General features: G+C 44.4%; 3 protein-coding genes across 7 annotated transcripts; 2 read left to right on the top strand and 1 right to left on the bottom strand.

Moving 5' to 3' along the window:
* Positions 1-1,896: 1,896 nt before the first annotated feature.
* LOC108164931 (probable phospholipid-transporting ATPase IF) lies at positions 1,897-7,448 on the top strand. The gene is made up of 10 exons (XM_017300920.2): positions 1,897-2,422; positions 2,824-3,031; positions 3,098-3,223; positions 3,292-3,838; positions 3,910-4,324; positions 4,389-5,194; positions 5,264-5,766; positions 5,841-6,654; positions 6,723-7,049; positions 7,115-7,448. The coding sequence occupies exons 1-10, from the start codon at positions 2,246-2,248 to the stop codon at positions 7,326-7,328; spliced, it is 4,137 nt and encodes a 1,378-aa protein (XP_017156409.1). The 5' UTR covers positions 1,897-2,245; the 3' UTR covers positions 7,329-7,448.
* Positions 7,449-8,551: 1,103 nt separating this feature from the next.
* Positions 8,552-11,216, top strand: LOC108164757 (TNF receptor-associated factor 3). 2 transcript variants are annotated; one of them, XM_017300660.2, is made up of 7 exons: positions 8,552-8,660; positions 9,014-9,163; positions 9,224-9,646; positions 9,710-9,858; positions 9,921-10,201; positions 10,258-10,373; positions 10,441-11,216. In XM_017300660.2, exons 1-7 carry the CDS (start codon positions 8,634-8,636, stop codon positions 10,747-10,749), a joined length of 1,455 nt encoding a protein of 484 aa, XP_017156149.1. In that variant the 5' UTR covers positions 8,552-8,633; the 3' UTR covers positions 10,750-11,216. The 2 variants fall into 2 exon arrangements, with proteins under 2 accessions (XP_017156149.1, XP_017156151.1); XM_017300662.2 differs by lacking the exon at positions 8,552-8,660 and having other exon boundaries at positions 8,901-9,163.
* Positions 11,217-11,359: 143 nt separating this feature from the next.
* LOC108164756 (annexin B11) lies at positions 11,360-17,142 on the bottom strand. 4 transcript variants are annotated; one of them, XM_017300657.2, is made up of 8 exons: positions 17,034-17,142; positions 14,612-14,669; positions 13,312-13,890; positions 12,779-13,160; positions 12,479-12,708; positions 12,210-12,419; positions 12,071-12,139; positions 11,360-12,007 (listed from the first exon to the last, which is right to left on the bottom strand). In XM_017300657.2, the coding sequence occupies exons 2-8, from the start codon at positions 14,621-14,623 to the stop codon at positions 11,942-11,944; spliced, it is 1,548 nt and encodes a 515-aa protein (XP_017156146.1). In that variant the 5' UTR covers positions 14,624-14,669; positions 17,034-17,142; the 3' UTR covers positions 11,360-11,941. The 4 variants fall into 4 exon arrangements, with proteins under 4 accessions (XP_017156146.1, XP_017156148.1, XP_033248319.1 ...); XM_017300659.2 differs by lacking the exon at positions 13,312-13,890 and having other exon boundaries at positions 17,034-17,139; XM_033392428.1 differs by lacking the exons at positions 14,612-14,669; positions 17,034-17,142 and adding an exon at positions 13,946-14,054.
* Positions 17,143-17,235: the final 93 nt, after the last annotated feature.

Below are 17,235 nucleotides of genomic sequence, written 5' to 3'. Positions count from 1 at the left end.
AGTGTACTACATAGATCAGAATAGTTGCAGTAAGAACTAAGGAAAGCGAAGGGAAAGACACAAGTTTTGTGGGATATTCTCTGCATGTATGAACGAACAGGTATGACAGGTATCCAAAGTCGTCACCACACTTGCTCTCTTTCGAGGACCATCCGCGCCCTCTGGCGGAGTACCGGCCCTAGCTGCTACTTACAACGTTCCCCCTCATTATTATTTGTGATTGGGTTATCTGTCTAGCAATTAACGAGTATATACTTCAGAGAAAAACAGCTTTAAACTTAAGATGTACTCAAGTGACGATATAAGTAGATACTCTCGTAACAAAAAACTGTAATCAGAATTGATCCTGAGTGCCCTGAATCGCGATATATATGTATACGGATTGACTTCCATGATAAGAAATGATAATAAGAAATGGTAACGAAGAGAACAGACATGAAGCCCGAGCCCGGCTACATGTGCACGTGTGTGAAGCATACAGAACGTCAAATCTATTCGGATATCAACTGACATTTGAATGCTGCTTGACACTGCTTGACACAGAAAAGACACAAAAGCTTCACGTGCACCCGATATATCGTTTATAGCAATCTTAAGAATTTCGTATTGTATTCGCTGACCCTTGGCCCAATAAGACCGTATTTCAAATCGAAGTTTAACCGTTGGGAACGCTCTAAGTCTATGAAAGAAACCCGAATCATTCCTTCAGTCAGAATTATTAAATACCGATTGCAAGTACTGCGGTCAAAAAGTTTGGAAGAAGGAATTTCAAAAATACAGCAAATTTGTGTCTATCAAATGAAGAGTGAGCGGGAAAAAACCGTGAAATTTTCGGATCCAACACAGGCAAAAGCTGAGACGTAAATTCTAACATACCGAAGTAAATACCAAATGCTACCGAATCGATAAGGTTGGGTGTCCATACTCTGGCCGACCGAGGTTGAAGATCATACTAAAATGTCTCTTAATATCTGCACATGGGACTTCTATAATTTATGACATAGACGCAACCCCTGCTACATGCGGGGCATCAGTACTTTTAGGAACAAAACGATATGCCCCCAAGCATCACAGTGCAAACGCAATTACCGGGTTCAATAGAACCCAAGAACCCAAAAAAATTCACCGATGAAGCTCAAGGAACATAAATTTTCATGTGATTTATTTTATTTGACTTTTTTTATTTAACGTCATCATTGATGCACTTTGAACCCGCCCCATCAACTACTATACATATGTGTGAGCAATTACTGGTGTACACTCGTAGACATTGAAATACGAATAGATCGCAAAACTTTGACTGACGTAGCGACGTCAATAAGTTTGAAGCGTTTTATTGGTTCCGCCAGCTGTGCGTCCCAAAGCTGAGAATATACTCGTATGGGGCTGAGAAACGACCTGAAGCTGTGAATGGGAGTGGGAATGGGGATGGGAATGGAAATGCAGATCCAATTCTCAGTATGAGAACGGCTTTTAAGTGGCGCACATCATCACATCATCACGCGGCGGGAATCTCGCGAGTGCGCGCTATGTGCTATACTATACCTACCTCTTACCTACCTCCTGTTATTCGTCGTTGTCGGAAATAATTACCATAATATCGATCGGGGCTTTACATTAAAGGATACTACTGGTCTATAAGGATTAAGCCCCTGAACATCTGTAAAGTGTTTAATCGCGGAGTTTCCATTCCATTACGTGAAACGCGTCTTGTGTGCTCATAGAGTTTGAGTCATGTAAACACGAAAGTCAAATATGTACCACGCACTGATCCGCCACTACAGATCTATAGATATATGTAAATACGAGTATACGTATGTACGAAGTAGAGACATGTGCTACAATGGACGTGGATGTGCATCATAGAACCTTTCAATTGAAGTGTTAAAATTACCCACTTAACATCGTTTTAAGGTTATACACATTTAAATGTGTGTTGAGAAAAAGTCGATAAATGTACATACATACGGTGTATATACGGTGTGTACGCGATTCGGGCGGGAGACCAAATGGAATAACAATAATAACAATAGCCATATCCCCTACAAAACAATAGCAACAGCCAGGTGTTTGTTTGGATACACAACAACAACAACAACAACAACAACAACAACAACAACAGAACAAACGAAATCCCGCTAAAATTCCCCATTACAACAGAGAACATCCCAGATCCCAGAGAATGATCTTGTACGCGAACAGCTACCAAATGCCCGTTGCTCCAAGCCCCAGATGTTGTTAGACAATGAATTTCTTCGGCCATGAGCAATTAAGCGGATTTCGACGCATCGATCGTATTGGCTCCTATCCACAAGCGCCGTCGGGCGGAGTCTGGCCGATAGATCGGGAATCCTACAACTGGAATCATCATCATCACTATCACTATCATCTGAAGGAGACATTCCAATGGCACAGGCGTAAGGTGCGTGTGTGCCGAACTTTCTTAAACGAAACTATGTATGTATATATAGAGCTATGCGACACATAGGAAGAGCTATATGTACATATATACATATGTATATATTTATTAACCCTATTAACCTTTACCCAAACATATTCATATTGATAGTTGGAAAAAAGATTCGTCGTCAGTCGGGCATTGCTTTACACCCATGGGAGAGCACATGTACTACTACCTACTTTAGAAAGATATTATTTAAGTACATATGGCCGTAGATTATGAAGATGATTCACAGTTCGACAAATAGAACCGCTTGATAATACAAAAATTCCTAAGAAAAAGCTTGTTATCGATTTAAGTTTTGTTTGAACGATTTATCGCTTTCTTTATCGCTGTTTCAAGCCTGTCTGTTCTTTTCCCAGGGCTCCAGAGTTAGTACAATAAATGATTGGCTTCAAATACAAATTGGCGGGCCCGATTTGGGCAAAAAGAAGAAGCCATCCAATCAGAATCGCATCAAATCAACAAAATATACATTGATCACATTTCTGCCACAAAATCTGTTGGAACAGTTTCGACGCATTGCCAATTTCTACTTCCTGGTGATGACAATAATATCTCTTTTAATTGGTAAATATTCACCCCAATACATAGGTATTTGCCAGGTTATATTCCTCAATTGGTTGTCTTTTGTAGATAGTCCTGTGTCGCCGATGACCTCACTGCTGCCCTTGGTATTCGTGATTGCCGTCACTGCCGCCAAGCAGGGCTATGAAGATATTCTACGGTTTAGAACAGATAACGTGGTGAACGCCTCACCAGGTGCGTACCCATTCTACCTATACCTGCAAGAGCCCCTCTAATATATATACTAAACCATATCTGTTTAGTGACGATTATCAGGGATGGTGTAGAGGCTATAATCAAATCTCAAGATGTGGCGCCCGGTGACCTGGTGGTGGTGGAAAAGGACTGCGATGTCCCGTGCGATTTGGTGCTGTTGCGCACAACAGATCCGCATGGCAAGTGCTTCATAACCACCGCCAATCTGGATGGTGAATCGAATCTGAAGACCCTGATAGTGCCCCGGGAGCTGCCCACCGTCGATCTGCAGGATATGCACAAGCTGGGCATGATCGAATGCGAGAACCCCACCACCGATCTGTACAGCTTTAATGGCAAAATCGAGCTGAAGGGCGGCGAGGGGCGTGTGCTGCCTTTGTCCGCCGAGAATGTCCTGCTGCGTGGGTCCCGTGTTAAGAACACAGAGTGTGTGATTGGCTGTGCCGTCTACACGGGCATGATCACCAAGCTGCAGCTCAACAGCCGGCTCACACGCAACAAGAACTCCTCCAGCGAGACGTACATCAATCGATTCCTGATTGTCATTCTCGTGACCCTGATAGCCATAGTCACGCTGCTGTACTTCCTGAAACGGTGAGCATCCACACATTTCATACCCCCTTTTGTATCTATCTATATCTTTCCATCTTCCCATCTATTTGCAGCTACAATGAGCTGTTTGTGATACCAAAGCTTACCTATCTGGGGGATGCCACAGACAGTTACAGCGTTAAGCAATTCTTGCAGGACTATCTGTCGTTTCTGATCCTGTTCAACTACCTGATACCCATCTCGCTGTATGTCACCATTGAGCTGCAGCGCGTTATCGGTGGCTTCTTCATGGAGTGGGACATGGAGCTGTACGAGAACGATACCGATCAGCAGTGTGTCGTAAACACCTCGAACCTCAACGAGGAGCTCGGCCAGATCAACATACTCTTCTCGGACAAGACGGGCACTCTGACCAAGAACGAGATGAACTTCCAGCAGTGCTCGATAGCGGGTCGAAAGTTTCACTTTAAGAAGACGCGCCTGGAGGAAGAGGAGACCCATGCCCTGCTGGACATAAACAAATTCAATGCAAGTCCCGATCTGAACTCGCTTTCAATGTATATTTTAACCACCAGATAAATGTGTTCTTTAGGCGGACCAGCGCGTATTCTTCCAGGCCTTGACCATATGCCACACTGTCCAGGTGGCCGCTGGCTCTCTGGAGGAGGCCGACGCCAGCAGCAGCAGCACCAAGAAAGAGCCTGCGGTCACGGCCAACAAGTCGGGACCACCTGAAATGTACTCCATATCGGATATCACCGAGGAGAGCCACAATTCTAGTCAACAGAGCGAGCTCAATGTCAGCCACAACATCGAGAATTCGGTGTCTGCCCATCCGAATGGAGCAGCCGCCGCCACCACCACAACCTCCTCCTCCTCCGATGTGAATCCCCTGCTGGTCTCCGACGACAGCTACAGCGTGGAGAGGCGCAAGCGGCCGCAGGTTGTGAAGCGCAGTCCCAACTTTGCCCGTCCCGCCAATCGGGTGCACATCGCCCCCACCAGCGACACACAGATCAATCAGACTGAACTGAATGGTGGCGGCTCCTCCTCCCCCAGCAATGGAGCTGCTGGCCTCCAGCAGCCCATCCATTCGCCAAACATTCGTCCAATTTCACTGCAATTCCAACGCTCTACCTCAGAGAGAGACCTCCCGCACTTTGGCGAGGCCCAAAATGGTGCGGCTCTCGGCCACCGCCGGGCCCATTCCTACGGGGCGCCCAATGCCTATCTTTCCAATCCGATTGGCAGCATCACGCCGTCCACCAGCGCCATCTTTCGCTCCCCCAGCACCCACTCGCGAGAGTCGTATGCGGCACCGACCTTCACGCGTCAGCCGACTATTCTGGTGCGTGCCGAATCGCAGCGGAGGAAGAACGAGATACGTGATTTTATATTGTAAGTACTTAAGCATTCTCAACATCCATATGATCCCCCCCATTTGAATTGCACTCCTTTCCGTTCAAGCACCCTCGACTACCAGGCCTCGAGTCCCGATGAAAAGGCCTTGGTGGAGGCCTGTGCCAATCTGGGCCTGGTCTACACCGGCGACGATGATGAAATACTCAGCGTGCGCATTGTCCCGCCGCATATGGACTACAAGCGTCCCTTCGCCATTGGCAAACCGAAGGAGGAGAAGTTCCATCGCCTGCATGTCCTCGAATTCACGTCGGATCGCAAGCGCATGAGTGTCATAGTGCGCGATGCGGAGGGCAAGAAGTGGATCTACACCAAGGGAGCCGAGAGCTACGTGTTCCCGCTGTGTGCCAACAGTTCTGCGGGCTTGGTGACCAAAACGGATCATCATATCAGCGACTTTGCACGGCTTGGCTTGCGCACACTGGCCATAGCGCGCAGGATGATTGGGGAGGAGGAGTATAGGGACTTCCTGCAGGAACTGGCCCAGGCCAATAGTTCACTCGAAAACCGAAAGCAGCTCAGCGAAGAGTGCTACTCGAAGATTGAAAGCAGTAAGTGGAACAATCAAATCAGTCATGAATTAGACAGAGAAAGGGCAAACGATATATCTGCAACTTCTTTATAGATCTCGATCTGCTCGGAGCAACGGCTGTGGAGGATGCTCTGCAGGATGATGTGGCCGATACGCTGGTCTCCCTGCAAGCGGCTGGCATCAAAATCTGGGTACTTACCGGCGACAAGGTGGAGACGGCCCTGAACATAGCCCTAGCCTGTGGCCACATACCGCCCGATGCGAAAAAGTACTTTATCATCGAGTGCAAGAACCGCGAGGATATGCTGCTGCACTTGAATGCCCTGGATCGTGAGGTGATCTTTGGCATTGGCCAGGAGTGTGCCCTGCTGATCGACGGCAAGAGTCTGGCCGTGGCCCTGTCCGAGGTGGCCAAAGAGTTCCGGGACGTGGCCGTCAAGTGCACGGCCGTGCTGTGCTGTCGCCTCAGTCCGCTGCAGAAGAGCGAGGTGGTGGCATTGATCAAGACATCGAATGAGAACTACAACACGGCCTCCATCGGGGATGGGGCCAACGACGTGTCCATGATCCAGGAGGCACATGTGGGCATCGGCATTATGGGCCGTGAGGGCAGGCAGGCGGCACGATGTGCGGACTTTTCCTTTGCCAAGTTCTGTATGCTGAAACGGTTGCTCCTGGTCCACGGACACTACCACAGTGTACGGCTGTCACTGCTGGTGCTGTACTTTTTCTACAAGAACATTGTGTTTATGGGGATTATGTTTCTGTTCCAATTCCATACACTCTTTTCATCGTCTTCTGTCTACGACTCACTCTTTCTGACCCTGTACAATGTGATCTATACATCGCTGCCCATTCTGTTCATTGCCATCACCGAGAAGCCCTATACCGAAGAGAAGCTGATGAGGTGAGACAATCAGACAGTCAGAACCAGAAGGCATCAACCATATGTAATCCCTTAATCTATTTAAACAGAACCCCTCAGCTGTATAAGAAAAACACGGACAACAAGCAGCTCCATTGGCCCTACTTCCTGATGTGGGTGCTCTTTGCCATGTACCATGCGGTCATCATATTCTACTTTGCCTTCTGCATGTTCTCCTTCAACAATGTGATCCTGAGCGTTGGCCAGACAGCGGCCTTCTCCTGCTTTGGCACACTACTCATCTGGGGCGTGGTGATCGTGGTTAACCTCAAGCTCTGGCTGGAGTCGATGTATCTGTCGTATTGGTACATCTTTACGCTGGTTATCTCCATACTGGGCTTTATGGTCACAACGGTTATCTACAATGTTATCAATCTGTAAGTGCTTCTTCCATACCACATCCCCCATCCCCCGCTCTAGCGTTGCTTCTTGTTTATTTCAGGGACTACGACACCGACATATACTGGGCCTACAATAATCTGTTGGCCTCCCTGCCAGTCTGGCTGTGGGTCTTACTCGTTTCTGTGGCCTGCCTGGTCCCGGACTTCACCATCCGTATGCTGCAGCGTGGCCTCAACATCAAGCACTTCAGCATCTTTCCCGGCAAACAGCGAAAACTGAAGCTGCGCGAAAAGTTCGAGTCCACCTACCTGTAGATCCACCCTAGGCCATAGTTGTTTTTTTTATACTGATTATTAATTTATTTTCCCCCTTATGTGTACATATCTTTTTATTTCTAAGACGAAAAAAAACTATTGTTTTGTTGAAAAATCGAAGTGCTGTGTCTTTCTTCATATTTATCTCCCGGAGAACATACGCGACCCTGATCTCACGCACTAGTAAAATTCTTCGCGCATGCTAGATACAATAGTATCTACTATCTACTATCTGTGTGTGTGTCTGGAACCACATCGAGTTAGGGGGGCGTACTAGAAACTAATTTGCTCTACTCTCTATTGTAAATATCGGAATACAGAGTTAGATTGCGCTACAGTTGGGCGGCATTGCGGTTCTCTTATGAATGGGTATAGGAAAGGCACTAGATTGGGATTTATATCCAATAAGAGATATATCAAGCCAAAGTTGAGTATTTTTTTTTTTTACCAATTTTTACAAAATATATTTTGGATGGTAAGGTGTTCTTTTTAAAGATATCTGTGTGGCTTAATGCCCAGCGAAACAAGCCACTAATTATGCAAATTTTCCAAAATTACATTCTATATGTTTTTATGCCAGACCGAAGCATTTCTTCACATTTATCGATAGGGTATCCAAAGTATGTATCTTTGGCAGTATTTCCTTCTGTATTATTCTCATTGTTAAAGGAGTTCTCTAATAGCTAGAATATGGATTACCAGATGGATTCTTACAGGTTTTAACCTGTAAGATAATAGTAGAGCATTGTATGCAGAAAATGCCTTGCTGTAGGATCATAGAACTCACTTTTACTGAAGGAACAGCATAAATGTAGGTATGTATATTTATATGTGTTTACTTTCATTTCCACACATTATCTGTAATTATTTGCACTGGATTTTGCCAACTATTTTCGTTGCTGACGACTCCCAGTCCCAGTCCGATTCCAGTCCCTGCCTGAGTCATATACAGAGGGCATTGCAAAGCCCTGCCTTCGGCGCAGGGGTAGGGGCACCTGTCATGTCGGTGCGGCCTCTCACGTTCATCGAGCAACGCTTTACGTTATCTTTGAGGGGGTGATGTTGGTGCTGGCGTCGTTCTCATTCGCATTTCGCTGAGGAAATACCGAAACTTTTGATTATGAAGCCATTTTCATTGATAATGATATCTCTCGCACACACACATATGGGTACAGGTAGGCTACAGGTGCGACGACAAAGATACAGGCCATACAAACGTACATGGGGCATGGCATTCATTCGCGGCAATATGTTGGCCGATGGAGAACGTTACTAGAGGACCGACCGATTGGCTAGCAGCGTTTTATGGAGAGCAGGCGAAGAGTTCGCTGGGTTAGTGGTCAATATAATTCGATTGTTTCCCCAAATCAAATGTGCTGTGATGTGTGCTATCAGTGGTACCCCTACCCATACCCCTGCGCCCCAATGGTTGTTGGTATAGATTTCACGGACGGCCTAATGCCACCACACAAGTGCAAATCTATATCTGTACCTAGCGGAGTGTGTGTGTGGTGTGGTGTATGACTATGTCAGGAAGAAAATTCATAATCATTTATTTTCAACACGGAATTTAGTTTAGTTTAGGGCGGTTCTCGTAACGCCAGTGCGTTAATGGATCGTTGTATATTATAATAAAGAAAATACTTATTTTTCCACACACCACACATACTATGTCGCTGAACAAGGCATTGTCGAGGGAAGACCTATCGGACAGTCAGACACAGAATCAGATTCAGAGCCAGAATCCGAATCAGCCCAAATCCACGACGATCGTCAAGTATGAAAAGTCCTCGTGTCTGTTCTGTAATGAATGGTTCGACGCCCAGACATTCACAGTGAGTAAAATTACCATAAAGTCGGATCTGATCGGATGCTGATCAGTGGCTGTGTTCCAGGAACATCTGATACACTGCGGCCAGGTGCTAGAGGAGTGCCCGAACAGCTGTCAAGTGTTCATACCGCGCATTCGCATGCGCTCCCACCTGAAGGAGTGTCCCCGATCCAAGAATCTGAACAATCAGCGGCTGAGCGTCAGCATGGATAGGCTGGATCAGCAGCCCGATCATCGGCTGCAGGTCCTCGAGCAGGACATCAGCACCATACGCTCGGTGCTCAACGAGGAGATACGCCAGCGATTGCATCTGATCACCGATGTGGGCAACATACGCAAGCAGAACCAGGTGGTCGAGGACTGGACCCGAGGCACGGACGAGACCCTTGGGGGTCTGCGCCGCCAGCTGGAGGAGGACGCCTCTCAGCGGGCCTATGCAGAGGAGCAGAATCAAATAGACTTTCAATACTGTTGCAATATCACTCAGGTGGGTCCACGTTCAGATCTCTGATCGCCTGCCCTTATTGATCGTGTTCTCTCTGGTGTGAAGTCCTTGAAGGAACAAGTCGAGATCAAATTGGATGAGGCGCAGAAGCTGGTGAACCAGCTGTCGATCGATGTGACCTTCCACCAGAACCAGCTGAACGACAACATCCTCAAGCTCGAAGAACTGATCTTTGAGAACGAAAGACTGAATCGGTGAGTGCTGCAAACACATTTGAAAAGGTCTGTTTACATCAAGCTTAAGGGATAATCCTCAGGGATAAGTTCTTTCGGATTGAGGAGTTCCTGCAGCAAATCAATGAGGATATTAAAACCAAACTGGGTAACAGCGACTATGCCACCAATAAGCAGGCGACCCTCGACTATGAGGTAAAGAATGTCAAAAATATTGTGTGCGAGACGGAAGAGCGCTGCGATAAGCTGCAGAATGTGGTGCAGGATCTGGATCGGTCCCTCCACCAGACCATGCAGAACCTGTCCGATCTGGAGAACCAAATGGCCATGCAACAGCGCATCGCCAGTGTTCAGAATATAAGGGGTAAGTCCAGGAAATCCGGGGCACATTCCGAATGATTGCTAAATAGTCGATTGCAGGTCATCTGATCTTTCGCATCAAGGATTACTCCAAGAAGCTGGACGAGGCCAAGCAGTACGACACCATACTGCATTCCGCCATGTTCTCCAATAAGGCATTTGGCTATGCTCTAAGGGTGCGTCCAATTTGTATCTTTCCATCTAAAAGGTATATTTTAATCAATATTCTTTCTTTATTCCCAGCTGGATATCTACTTGAACGGCAAGGGCACTTGGAAGGGTCGCAATATGATTGCCTGCCTGAATGTGCTATCCGGAGAATACGATCCATTGCTGGCCTGGCCCTGTCGCCTGCAAGCCGAGGTCGTGATCCGTGATCAGTGCTCGAATCTGGTGGAGGCCCAGGACTACGTGAAGACGATTTTTGTGCGCAAGAAGAGCGACGACTTCATCCAGAGCAACCAGTACTTTCACATACCCCACAAGGTCATCACCAGTCGGAACTATTTGCGCAACGATTCCATGTTCATCGAAGTTCGGGTCATGAAGTAAAAGGTATTCCATTTCGTTGTGTTACTCGAAAAATCGTTATCTTTTTTTGGCGGCTTTTCGCAAATCGATGAAGAGGGCTTTTGCCAATCAAAAGAAGGCATGTCACGGGCAAATTGGACCACATATAGCAAAGAAAACATTCCAAGTTTGATTGCGCTTTATTTCTTTTTGTTTTCATTTGGAGATCTGCTACATGGCGTGTAGTTGTAGTGTAGACTAAATGAGCGACACCTATTGGTCAATTATGTTGTGCCTGTGCCACAGTGCAATCTTACATGTATTCTAGACATAGAAATGTAGAATCATTTTTTTTAAATGGAACTCTAGAAATTTAAGAAAATTCGCCAAATGTGTTGATTTAATGTGTTATTTTTTCATTTTTTCGGTTGCCAAAACAAATTGAATACCATTCTGGAATCGGTGACCATACTGGGGATGGCTGGGGTTTGAAAATATACTATCAAAAAGGGATGTAGGAATATTTTGTTAGCCCAATAAATAACTCAACACATGCCATTTAATGGAGAAAGAACAACATTTATAATAGTTTATTATTTTGAGAGCAAACTGGAGGAAGAGGCCTTAGTTACCTTAAAACCCATTTTCCAAATACAATAAATGTATGGTAGATATATTTATAAAAGTGTAATGATTGAAAATGCATACTATTCTACAATACAATATTTCGGTGTATGTTTTCGAAAGTTTTTTAAATGCTTCAGCATAGGCAATAGATTTACATTTTTAGGCACAGATCGATGAAGTAAATCTAATCTATTTTCACTGGTTGCTCGTACTGGTAGTTTTTTATTGTACAATTTAAAGAATAATAAAATAAAGAATTGTGTGTTTAAGGGAAAATCGTTTTGCCCTTTGAATGTATGTGTATGTAGGGTGTGGTGAGTGGAGGAGTAGAACCATTCAAATATTTGGCTTTCTTGGCTTGCTTAAAAATTGTTTATAACAAATTACTGACAATTCAGGTAATATCTGTGAGCACTTAGTGTCTACAAAAAGTTGGTCATCGTCATCAACATTGTCCATCTCCCTGGGCGTGTGTGTACGTACGTATACATATATGTAAATTATAATAAAATACATAGGAAAAAGAGAATACATATTCGAATAATTGAACCTTTTTTTTTTTGCTTTTGATTTGATTTAATTTGAATAATTAATAATAGGAATAAACTTAAGATGAGCGCTGCTCCCCCACCAGTGCGTAAAGGGCATGCTTATAATGGCCAGAAGTGTCGCCCTGCAACGAAAGTAAAATATACAATTTAGATGAGAGTCTTAATTTTCATTCATCAGATCATACCTTGATCCAGCTCTTTAGAGACTTGCCATACAGACGCTCAAAGGCCACTTTAATGTCCGACATATCAATCTGAAGGAAAGAGAATAGAGCTTTGTTAGACAAAATCCGACAAATGACCAATCTCCGATTGCCTGTATACCTCGCAGCGTGTAATGATGACACGGATCAGCTGGGTGTCGTTGGTGCCGATGCCAGCCATGGCCTTGTGCAAACGTGAGGCAAAGTAGTCCGCCTTGTTGGTCACACAACGGAAAATGGCAATCAGGCCCTCCATAATGTCACCGGAGAACTCCTTCTTGATGGCCTTCTCCAGCGAGTGGCCGGTCATGCCCTCATACTCTTGGAATATCTACAAAGAATAGAACTATTAAAACCATCCATTCACGAGGGCAACCATTTGCCACTCACCATCTTCAATTGTGCATAGTTCCTTTGGCACAGGATCATGTTGAACATGCTCTCGTCGGTGCCGACACGTAGTTCGCCCGCTTTCAGCAGCTCCCTGGCATCATCCTTGGCCTGATCGGGATCGATGCGACCGCTCTCGTCGCGTGCTGCTGTGCAGAGCGAGGTGAGCAAACGCTTAAAGTTGCCCGATGTCTCCGACTTCAGCTCGGACTCCAGATGTGCGCCGTACACTAAAAAGATGGGCAGATCCATGGGTGATGTCCTATGTCTGATATATTTTGCAGTGCATTGACAACTTACAGCGTAAGTACTGGTTTTTGATGGTGTATATCTCCATGTTGGATAGCGTGCAGAGGATCTCGATGAGTACCTCTTCGTCCGTGCCAATGCCGGCCATGGCATCGTTCAGCTCTGCACAGTAGTAGTCGACAATCGGGTGGAGCAGACCCACGAGCAACTTCTCAAAATTACCGCTCGTCTCCGATTTGATGTCCTCGATCAGGTCCTTGCCAAAATGGGTCTTGTACTGGCGCTGGATCTCCTGGCGCTGTTCGTTCGTACGCCTGCAGATGATATTGATGAGCGCATTCTCATCCGTGCCGAAGCCCTTCATGGCCTTGCGCAAGTCGTGGGCATCCTTGACGGGATCAAAGCCTTGTGCAGGGAATAGAGTGGGCGTTCCCTGGAAGAGTATGTGTATGCATGAGATTTATTAGAAACAATGACGTCCCAGGATTATGGTTCTATGGATGGAAATGCAGTTTCCCAGTAAAGAAAGGGAATGCTGTTTTTGGTGGTGCGTTGGTGGTGGCCCAGCTTGATTGATGACAAACCTCTTTGTGAGCTGTGGGTGACCGATGCGCGTGCCCGTGCCCATGCTCATGCCCATGCCATTGACCCTGCCATTGGCCATGGCCATGACCATGACCATGCCCAGCATCGTATCCGGCTGTCATGGCTGGAGTGAATCCACTGCCAGTGGGATAGGGGGAATTGGTAGCTGGTTGGGCCCCTGGATACGGATACGGAGCAGCCTGAGCGCCCCCATGCAGCTGATGAATGTTATGGCTATGGCTATGGGACGGGGATGGGGAAGGATGCGATTGTGTCACTGGGTATGGATTTGAGTTGTGATTAGGATACGGATTGGAGTTGGGATACGGGTAGGATGCGGATGCGGAGGCGGATGATGCCGGATAGGGTGGATAGCCACCATGCTGACTGGGTGGATACTGATGGGGTTGATGGGGTTGGTGGGGTTGGTGATGGCTTGGCTGTGGTGGGTATGGCGGCGTGGAGGTGTATAGTGAATTCTGCTGCATCGGTGGCACCCAACCAGCTCCAAAGGGTGCCGCATTTGGTGGTGGCTCATTAGTAGTAGGTGGATGCGATGAATAAGGCATTCCAGAACCCTATAAAAGTCGAAAATATTCACAATTGATAATTATCTACGAGAAAAGCGCTCACCAAAAACATTTTCAATTTCAGATTAGTTTTGCAGATTTTGTATCTTTTTTCGAAGATGTAATAAATAATTTGGAATAATGAAAGCTTTTCGGTTCACATTCTCTGTGTTGTGGGCTTTAGGCAGAGCAAAAACAAAATACTATAATATTTCCTGACAGAAATACAGTCAAGGCACACTCTGAGCGGACAGTCGGACACGTTGATTCAATGTAAAAATTACCCATAAGCGAAAGGATACATTCGTTTCGGAGAGGGACCATGGACATTCCATTCACCATGAGGGTTTTTTTTTTAAAGCTGAATGACAAATTGTCAGTCACGTGTAAACGTAGATCAAGTATCATCCACGCTGCCAAATGGATTTTTGTTATTGAAAAAACTTTCTCTATAAACAAATTATATGAAAATTAAATTTATTTCCTGTTTATTTTGTTAAATTGTTTTTCCAAGCAACTCATTAAATACTTTTTACTACCCCCCAAAAACCAAAGCAAAAATCATAAAGAAATGCTTAGGTACAATTTTGTTTATATTCTTTGTACAATGTGTTTATAAAGTTTCAAAAATGTAAGATTAACGTGCCAAAAATTGTGGTGTGGTTAAAATAAAGCTATGATGATATTAAAAATAAATACATAAAATAAAAAATGGGATTTTGCTACTTACAAAGGGATACATTATGGGGAGATTTCTAGGTGGTGTTCCTGTGTGTGAGATTCAAGTACTGGAAAAAGGTAAAATATGCAAACACTCTAGGGTTTAATTTCAACGTTGAAAATATTTAACTAACGGAACAAATAACAAAGCAGAGTTCGTACAAGTTTTTGTTTTTCCTATTTATACAGTTGTTGTCATGGTTAAGCACATACTACTACACGTACTATACTATATGCTACACATAATCTAGATAATCTATACAGCTTGAAAATAAAAGAACCTTGTGGCTTTAATGTCTTAATAGTAATGACTGTTAATGGCGGCAATTATTTGATAAAGTCTAAGAAGTGGTTTGATTGTAAACAACAACACCTCCACATAGATAAGGGAATTTGTAGTAGCGGTTAAAAGCAATCGTGTCTTTGGTGGGTATTACTAACTAACTGATAGGCCAAATAATAATTTAAAAACGATTAAATTTGTGTAAGGCTTTGCGGGGATCGAGAGAGCCCATGATGAAATTACTTAAGGGTGGTGTCGTCCGCTGCAGTGAGGAGCATCCACGCTCTCGTGGCTCTTGGAGAGATAAGCGTTGGAAAGAGAGCAAACGCTTTACGTACTTTACGCACGCTTGCAAGCATACTGACAAACGGATGGTCCTCGAAAGAGAGCAGATGTGGTGACGACACCACCTAATAAGTAAATTTACCTAGAGCCAGCCGACGCCTGTGAGAGGACTCTCGCCCTTTAGCCTTTACCAGTCATTATCAGTTGTCAAACCAGAACTATTGTGATCCTTCGTTACACCCAATATCAATTATAATTAAGATAAGAGAACTACTCAAAAAATTTCTTTACAAATTAGCTCAATTTCTCAAGGCGATTAAAATATATATGCGACAAAATCTATAATTTTCTACAGTGATATAGTGATTGATGAATCTGTTAAATTTAATTCACTTGTAGTTTTCCTTTCATGAAAACCACTTGCGACTATATTTGATTTTAAATTGTTTATATATGTATAGTATATAAAATAATCAGCGGTTTTTATCAAGAGTAACCGGGAAACGAAGGCTATGTGAGTTCGTGGTTTTATTTACTGAATAGCCCATCAAATCAACAATTAATTATGTTTTGTAAGCAAACACAGCAGACAGAGAGACAGAGAGAGAGATAGAGGGAGAGAGCAGCCCTCATATTGTTGTATGCTCATCTAAAAATATATGTAGCATATACTTTGGGCTTACGTCACTCAAAAAATAACGCACATGATTAGTCAGAATTAATCATAATTAACAAACATTCTTCTCGTACTCCAAATCTGTTGCTTTGCTTTGCTTTGCTTTTCTGTGGAATGACGCATGAGATTTTCCAGTTTGTTGTAAAGTTTCTCGTGAGTGAAGCTTGGGTTAGGGCTGTGATTCCCCTTCCTTTATTAAGACCGACCAACTGCAAAACTTTGCAAATATTCCCAAGCCACAGACCATCCAACGATGGGATGGGATGGGATGAGTCAGGCTTAGTGGCCCTTATTTACGACTCATGCGTATTGGGTACACGTACACACCTTTCAGACATTTGCTTATTTATTTATGGGAATGCAAACAAATTACTAAAGTGAAAGTTTTATACAAATGTGTACTGGACACGTGTACGACGAGTATTCGAGAAGAGTATTGTATATTTGAAGGCAGACATCTACTAAAGTATGTAATATTTGGCTGAAATTTGCATGAGTAATGCATTATCAGAAAGAAAAGTGTTTCATGCCCATGGGGAGGTTGAGGGATCATCTACTATATGAATCATCTTACATTCTGAGCGACTTGCTCAGAACTTTTTCACCCACATCTCGGATAGACAGAGACGGTATGGATATTCTGTAAGTAGACGTCTAGTCAGCGGTATAGAGAGAGAGCTATTATCAAATGGAAATCGCATTGGTACTATCACAACATTTTAAATAGTAATTATATCGTTGCAAGGTCGCAAATCAACAGATGGGTGGACCACATATGTACACAGATATGGCAGCAAGCAGCAGTCAGCCGCCAGTGCACATGTGTGTGGGTGCATTTGGCGGAGGAAAAGATAAAGACACAAACGAATGCCGCCCTCTCCAAGTCGTCGTACGAGATGTCTTTCTTAGTACATACTATGTATACATACATATGTACATAAATATTTATGCATGGAAGGGGAGGGGGGTCTTAGGTGTGCACGATCTTTCGAGTTTGTTTAAAACATTTGCAGGCCACTGACTGACTGACTGCTCTCTCTCTCTCTCTCTCTCTCGCTCTATTGGTTTGTAGCACAATTTATATTTTGAAAAAAAACCAAAAACAAATTCAACCACACAACTGAGTTTTACTGGTAGGAAAAAACCGTAACAAATCTGCTATATAAATATGCAAACTGTTTTAATTACTTTAAGTATCTGTATACCCGACGACCGACGCGGCACGTTGCGTGTACTTAATGTGTCGAGACCAACCAACTACTTGTTGCCTCAACCACTTCAATAACAATCGATGGTACAATCGACAGTACTATCGATGCTAGGAGGTCGGCACTATCGATTTTTGAAATGCAGACCTGTACTAAACAGCTGACCCAAAGAGCGCAAAGAA

This window comes from Drosophila miranda, chromosome XL (assembly GCF_003369915.1).
Source record: "Drosophila miranda strain MSH22 chromosome XL, D.miranda_PacBio2.1, whole genome shotgun sequence".
In the NCBI taxonomy this organism is placed as follows: domain Eukaryota; kingdom Metazoa; phylum Arthropoda; class Insecta; order Diptera; family Drosophilidae; genus Drosophila; species Drosophila miranda.
Note: the sequence above shows the minus strand (reverse complement) of the source record. Positions and strands in the feature narration are given on the sequence as shown.

What these genes read in the sequence shown, in the direction of transcription:
- LOC108164756 (XM_017300657.2), bottom strand. An exon ending in CAAAAACCAGTACTTACGCT is followed by an intron (nt 12,709 to 12,778) that starts GTAAGTTGTCAA and finishes CCATCTTTTTAG; the next exon opens with TGTACGGCGCACATCTGGAG. An exon ending in CTCTAAAGAGCTGGATCAAG is followed by an intron (nt 12,008 to 12,070) that starts GTATGATCTGAT and finishes CTTTCGTTGCAG; the next exon opens with GGCGACACTTCTGGCCATTA.
- LOC108164757 (XM_017300660.2), top strand. Translation starts at nt 8,634, where the DNA reads ATGGAGAGCAGGCGAAGAGTTCGCTGG. An exon ending in ACTGTTGCAATATCACTCAG is followed by an intron (nt 9,647 to 9,709) that starts GTGGGTCCACGT and finishes TCTGGTGTGAAG; the next exon opens with TCCTTGAAGGAACAAGTCGA. An exon ending in CAGTGTTCAGAATATAAGGG is followed by an intron (nt 10,202 to 10,257) that starts GTAAGTCCAGGA and finishes AGTCGATTGCAG; the next exon opens with GTCATCTGATCTTTCGCATC.
- LOC108164931 (XM_017300920.2), top strand. Translation starts at nt 2,246, where the DNA reads ATGAATTTCTTCGGCCATGAGCAATTAAGCGGATTTCGACGCATCGAT. An exon ending in CGTGGTGAACGCCTCACCAG is followed by an intron (nt 3,224 to 3,291) that starts GTGCGTACCCAT and finishes ATATCTGTTTAG; the next exon opens with TGACGATTATCAGGGATGGT. An exon ending in ACCGAAGAGAAGCTGATGAG is followed by an intron (nt 6,655 to 6,722) that starts GTGAGACAATCA and finishes CTATTTAAACAG; the next exon opens with AACCCCTCAGCTGTATAAGA.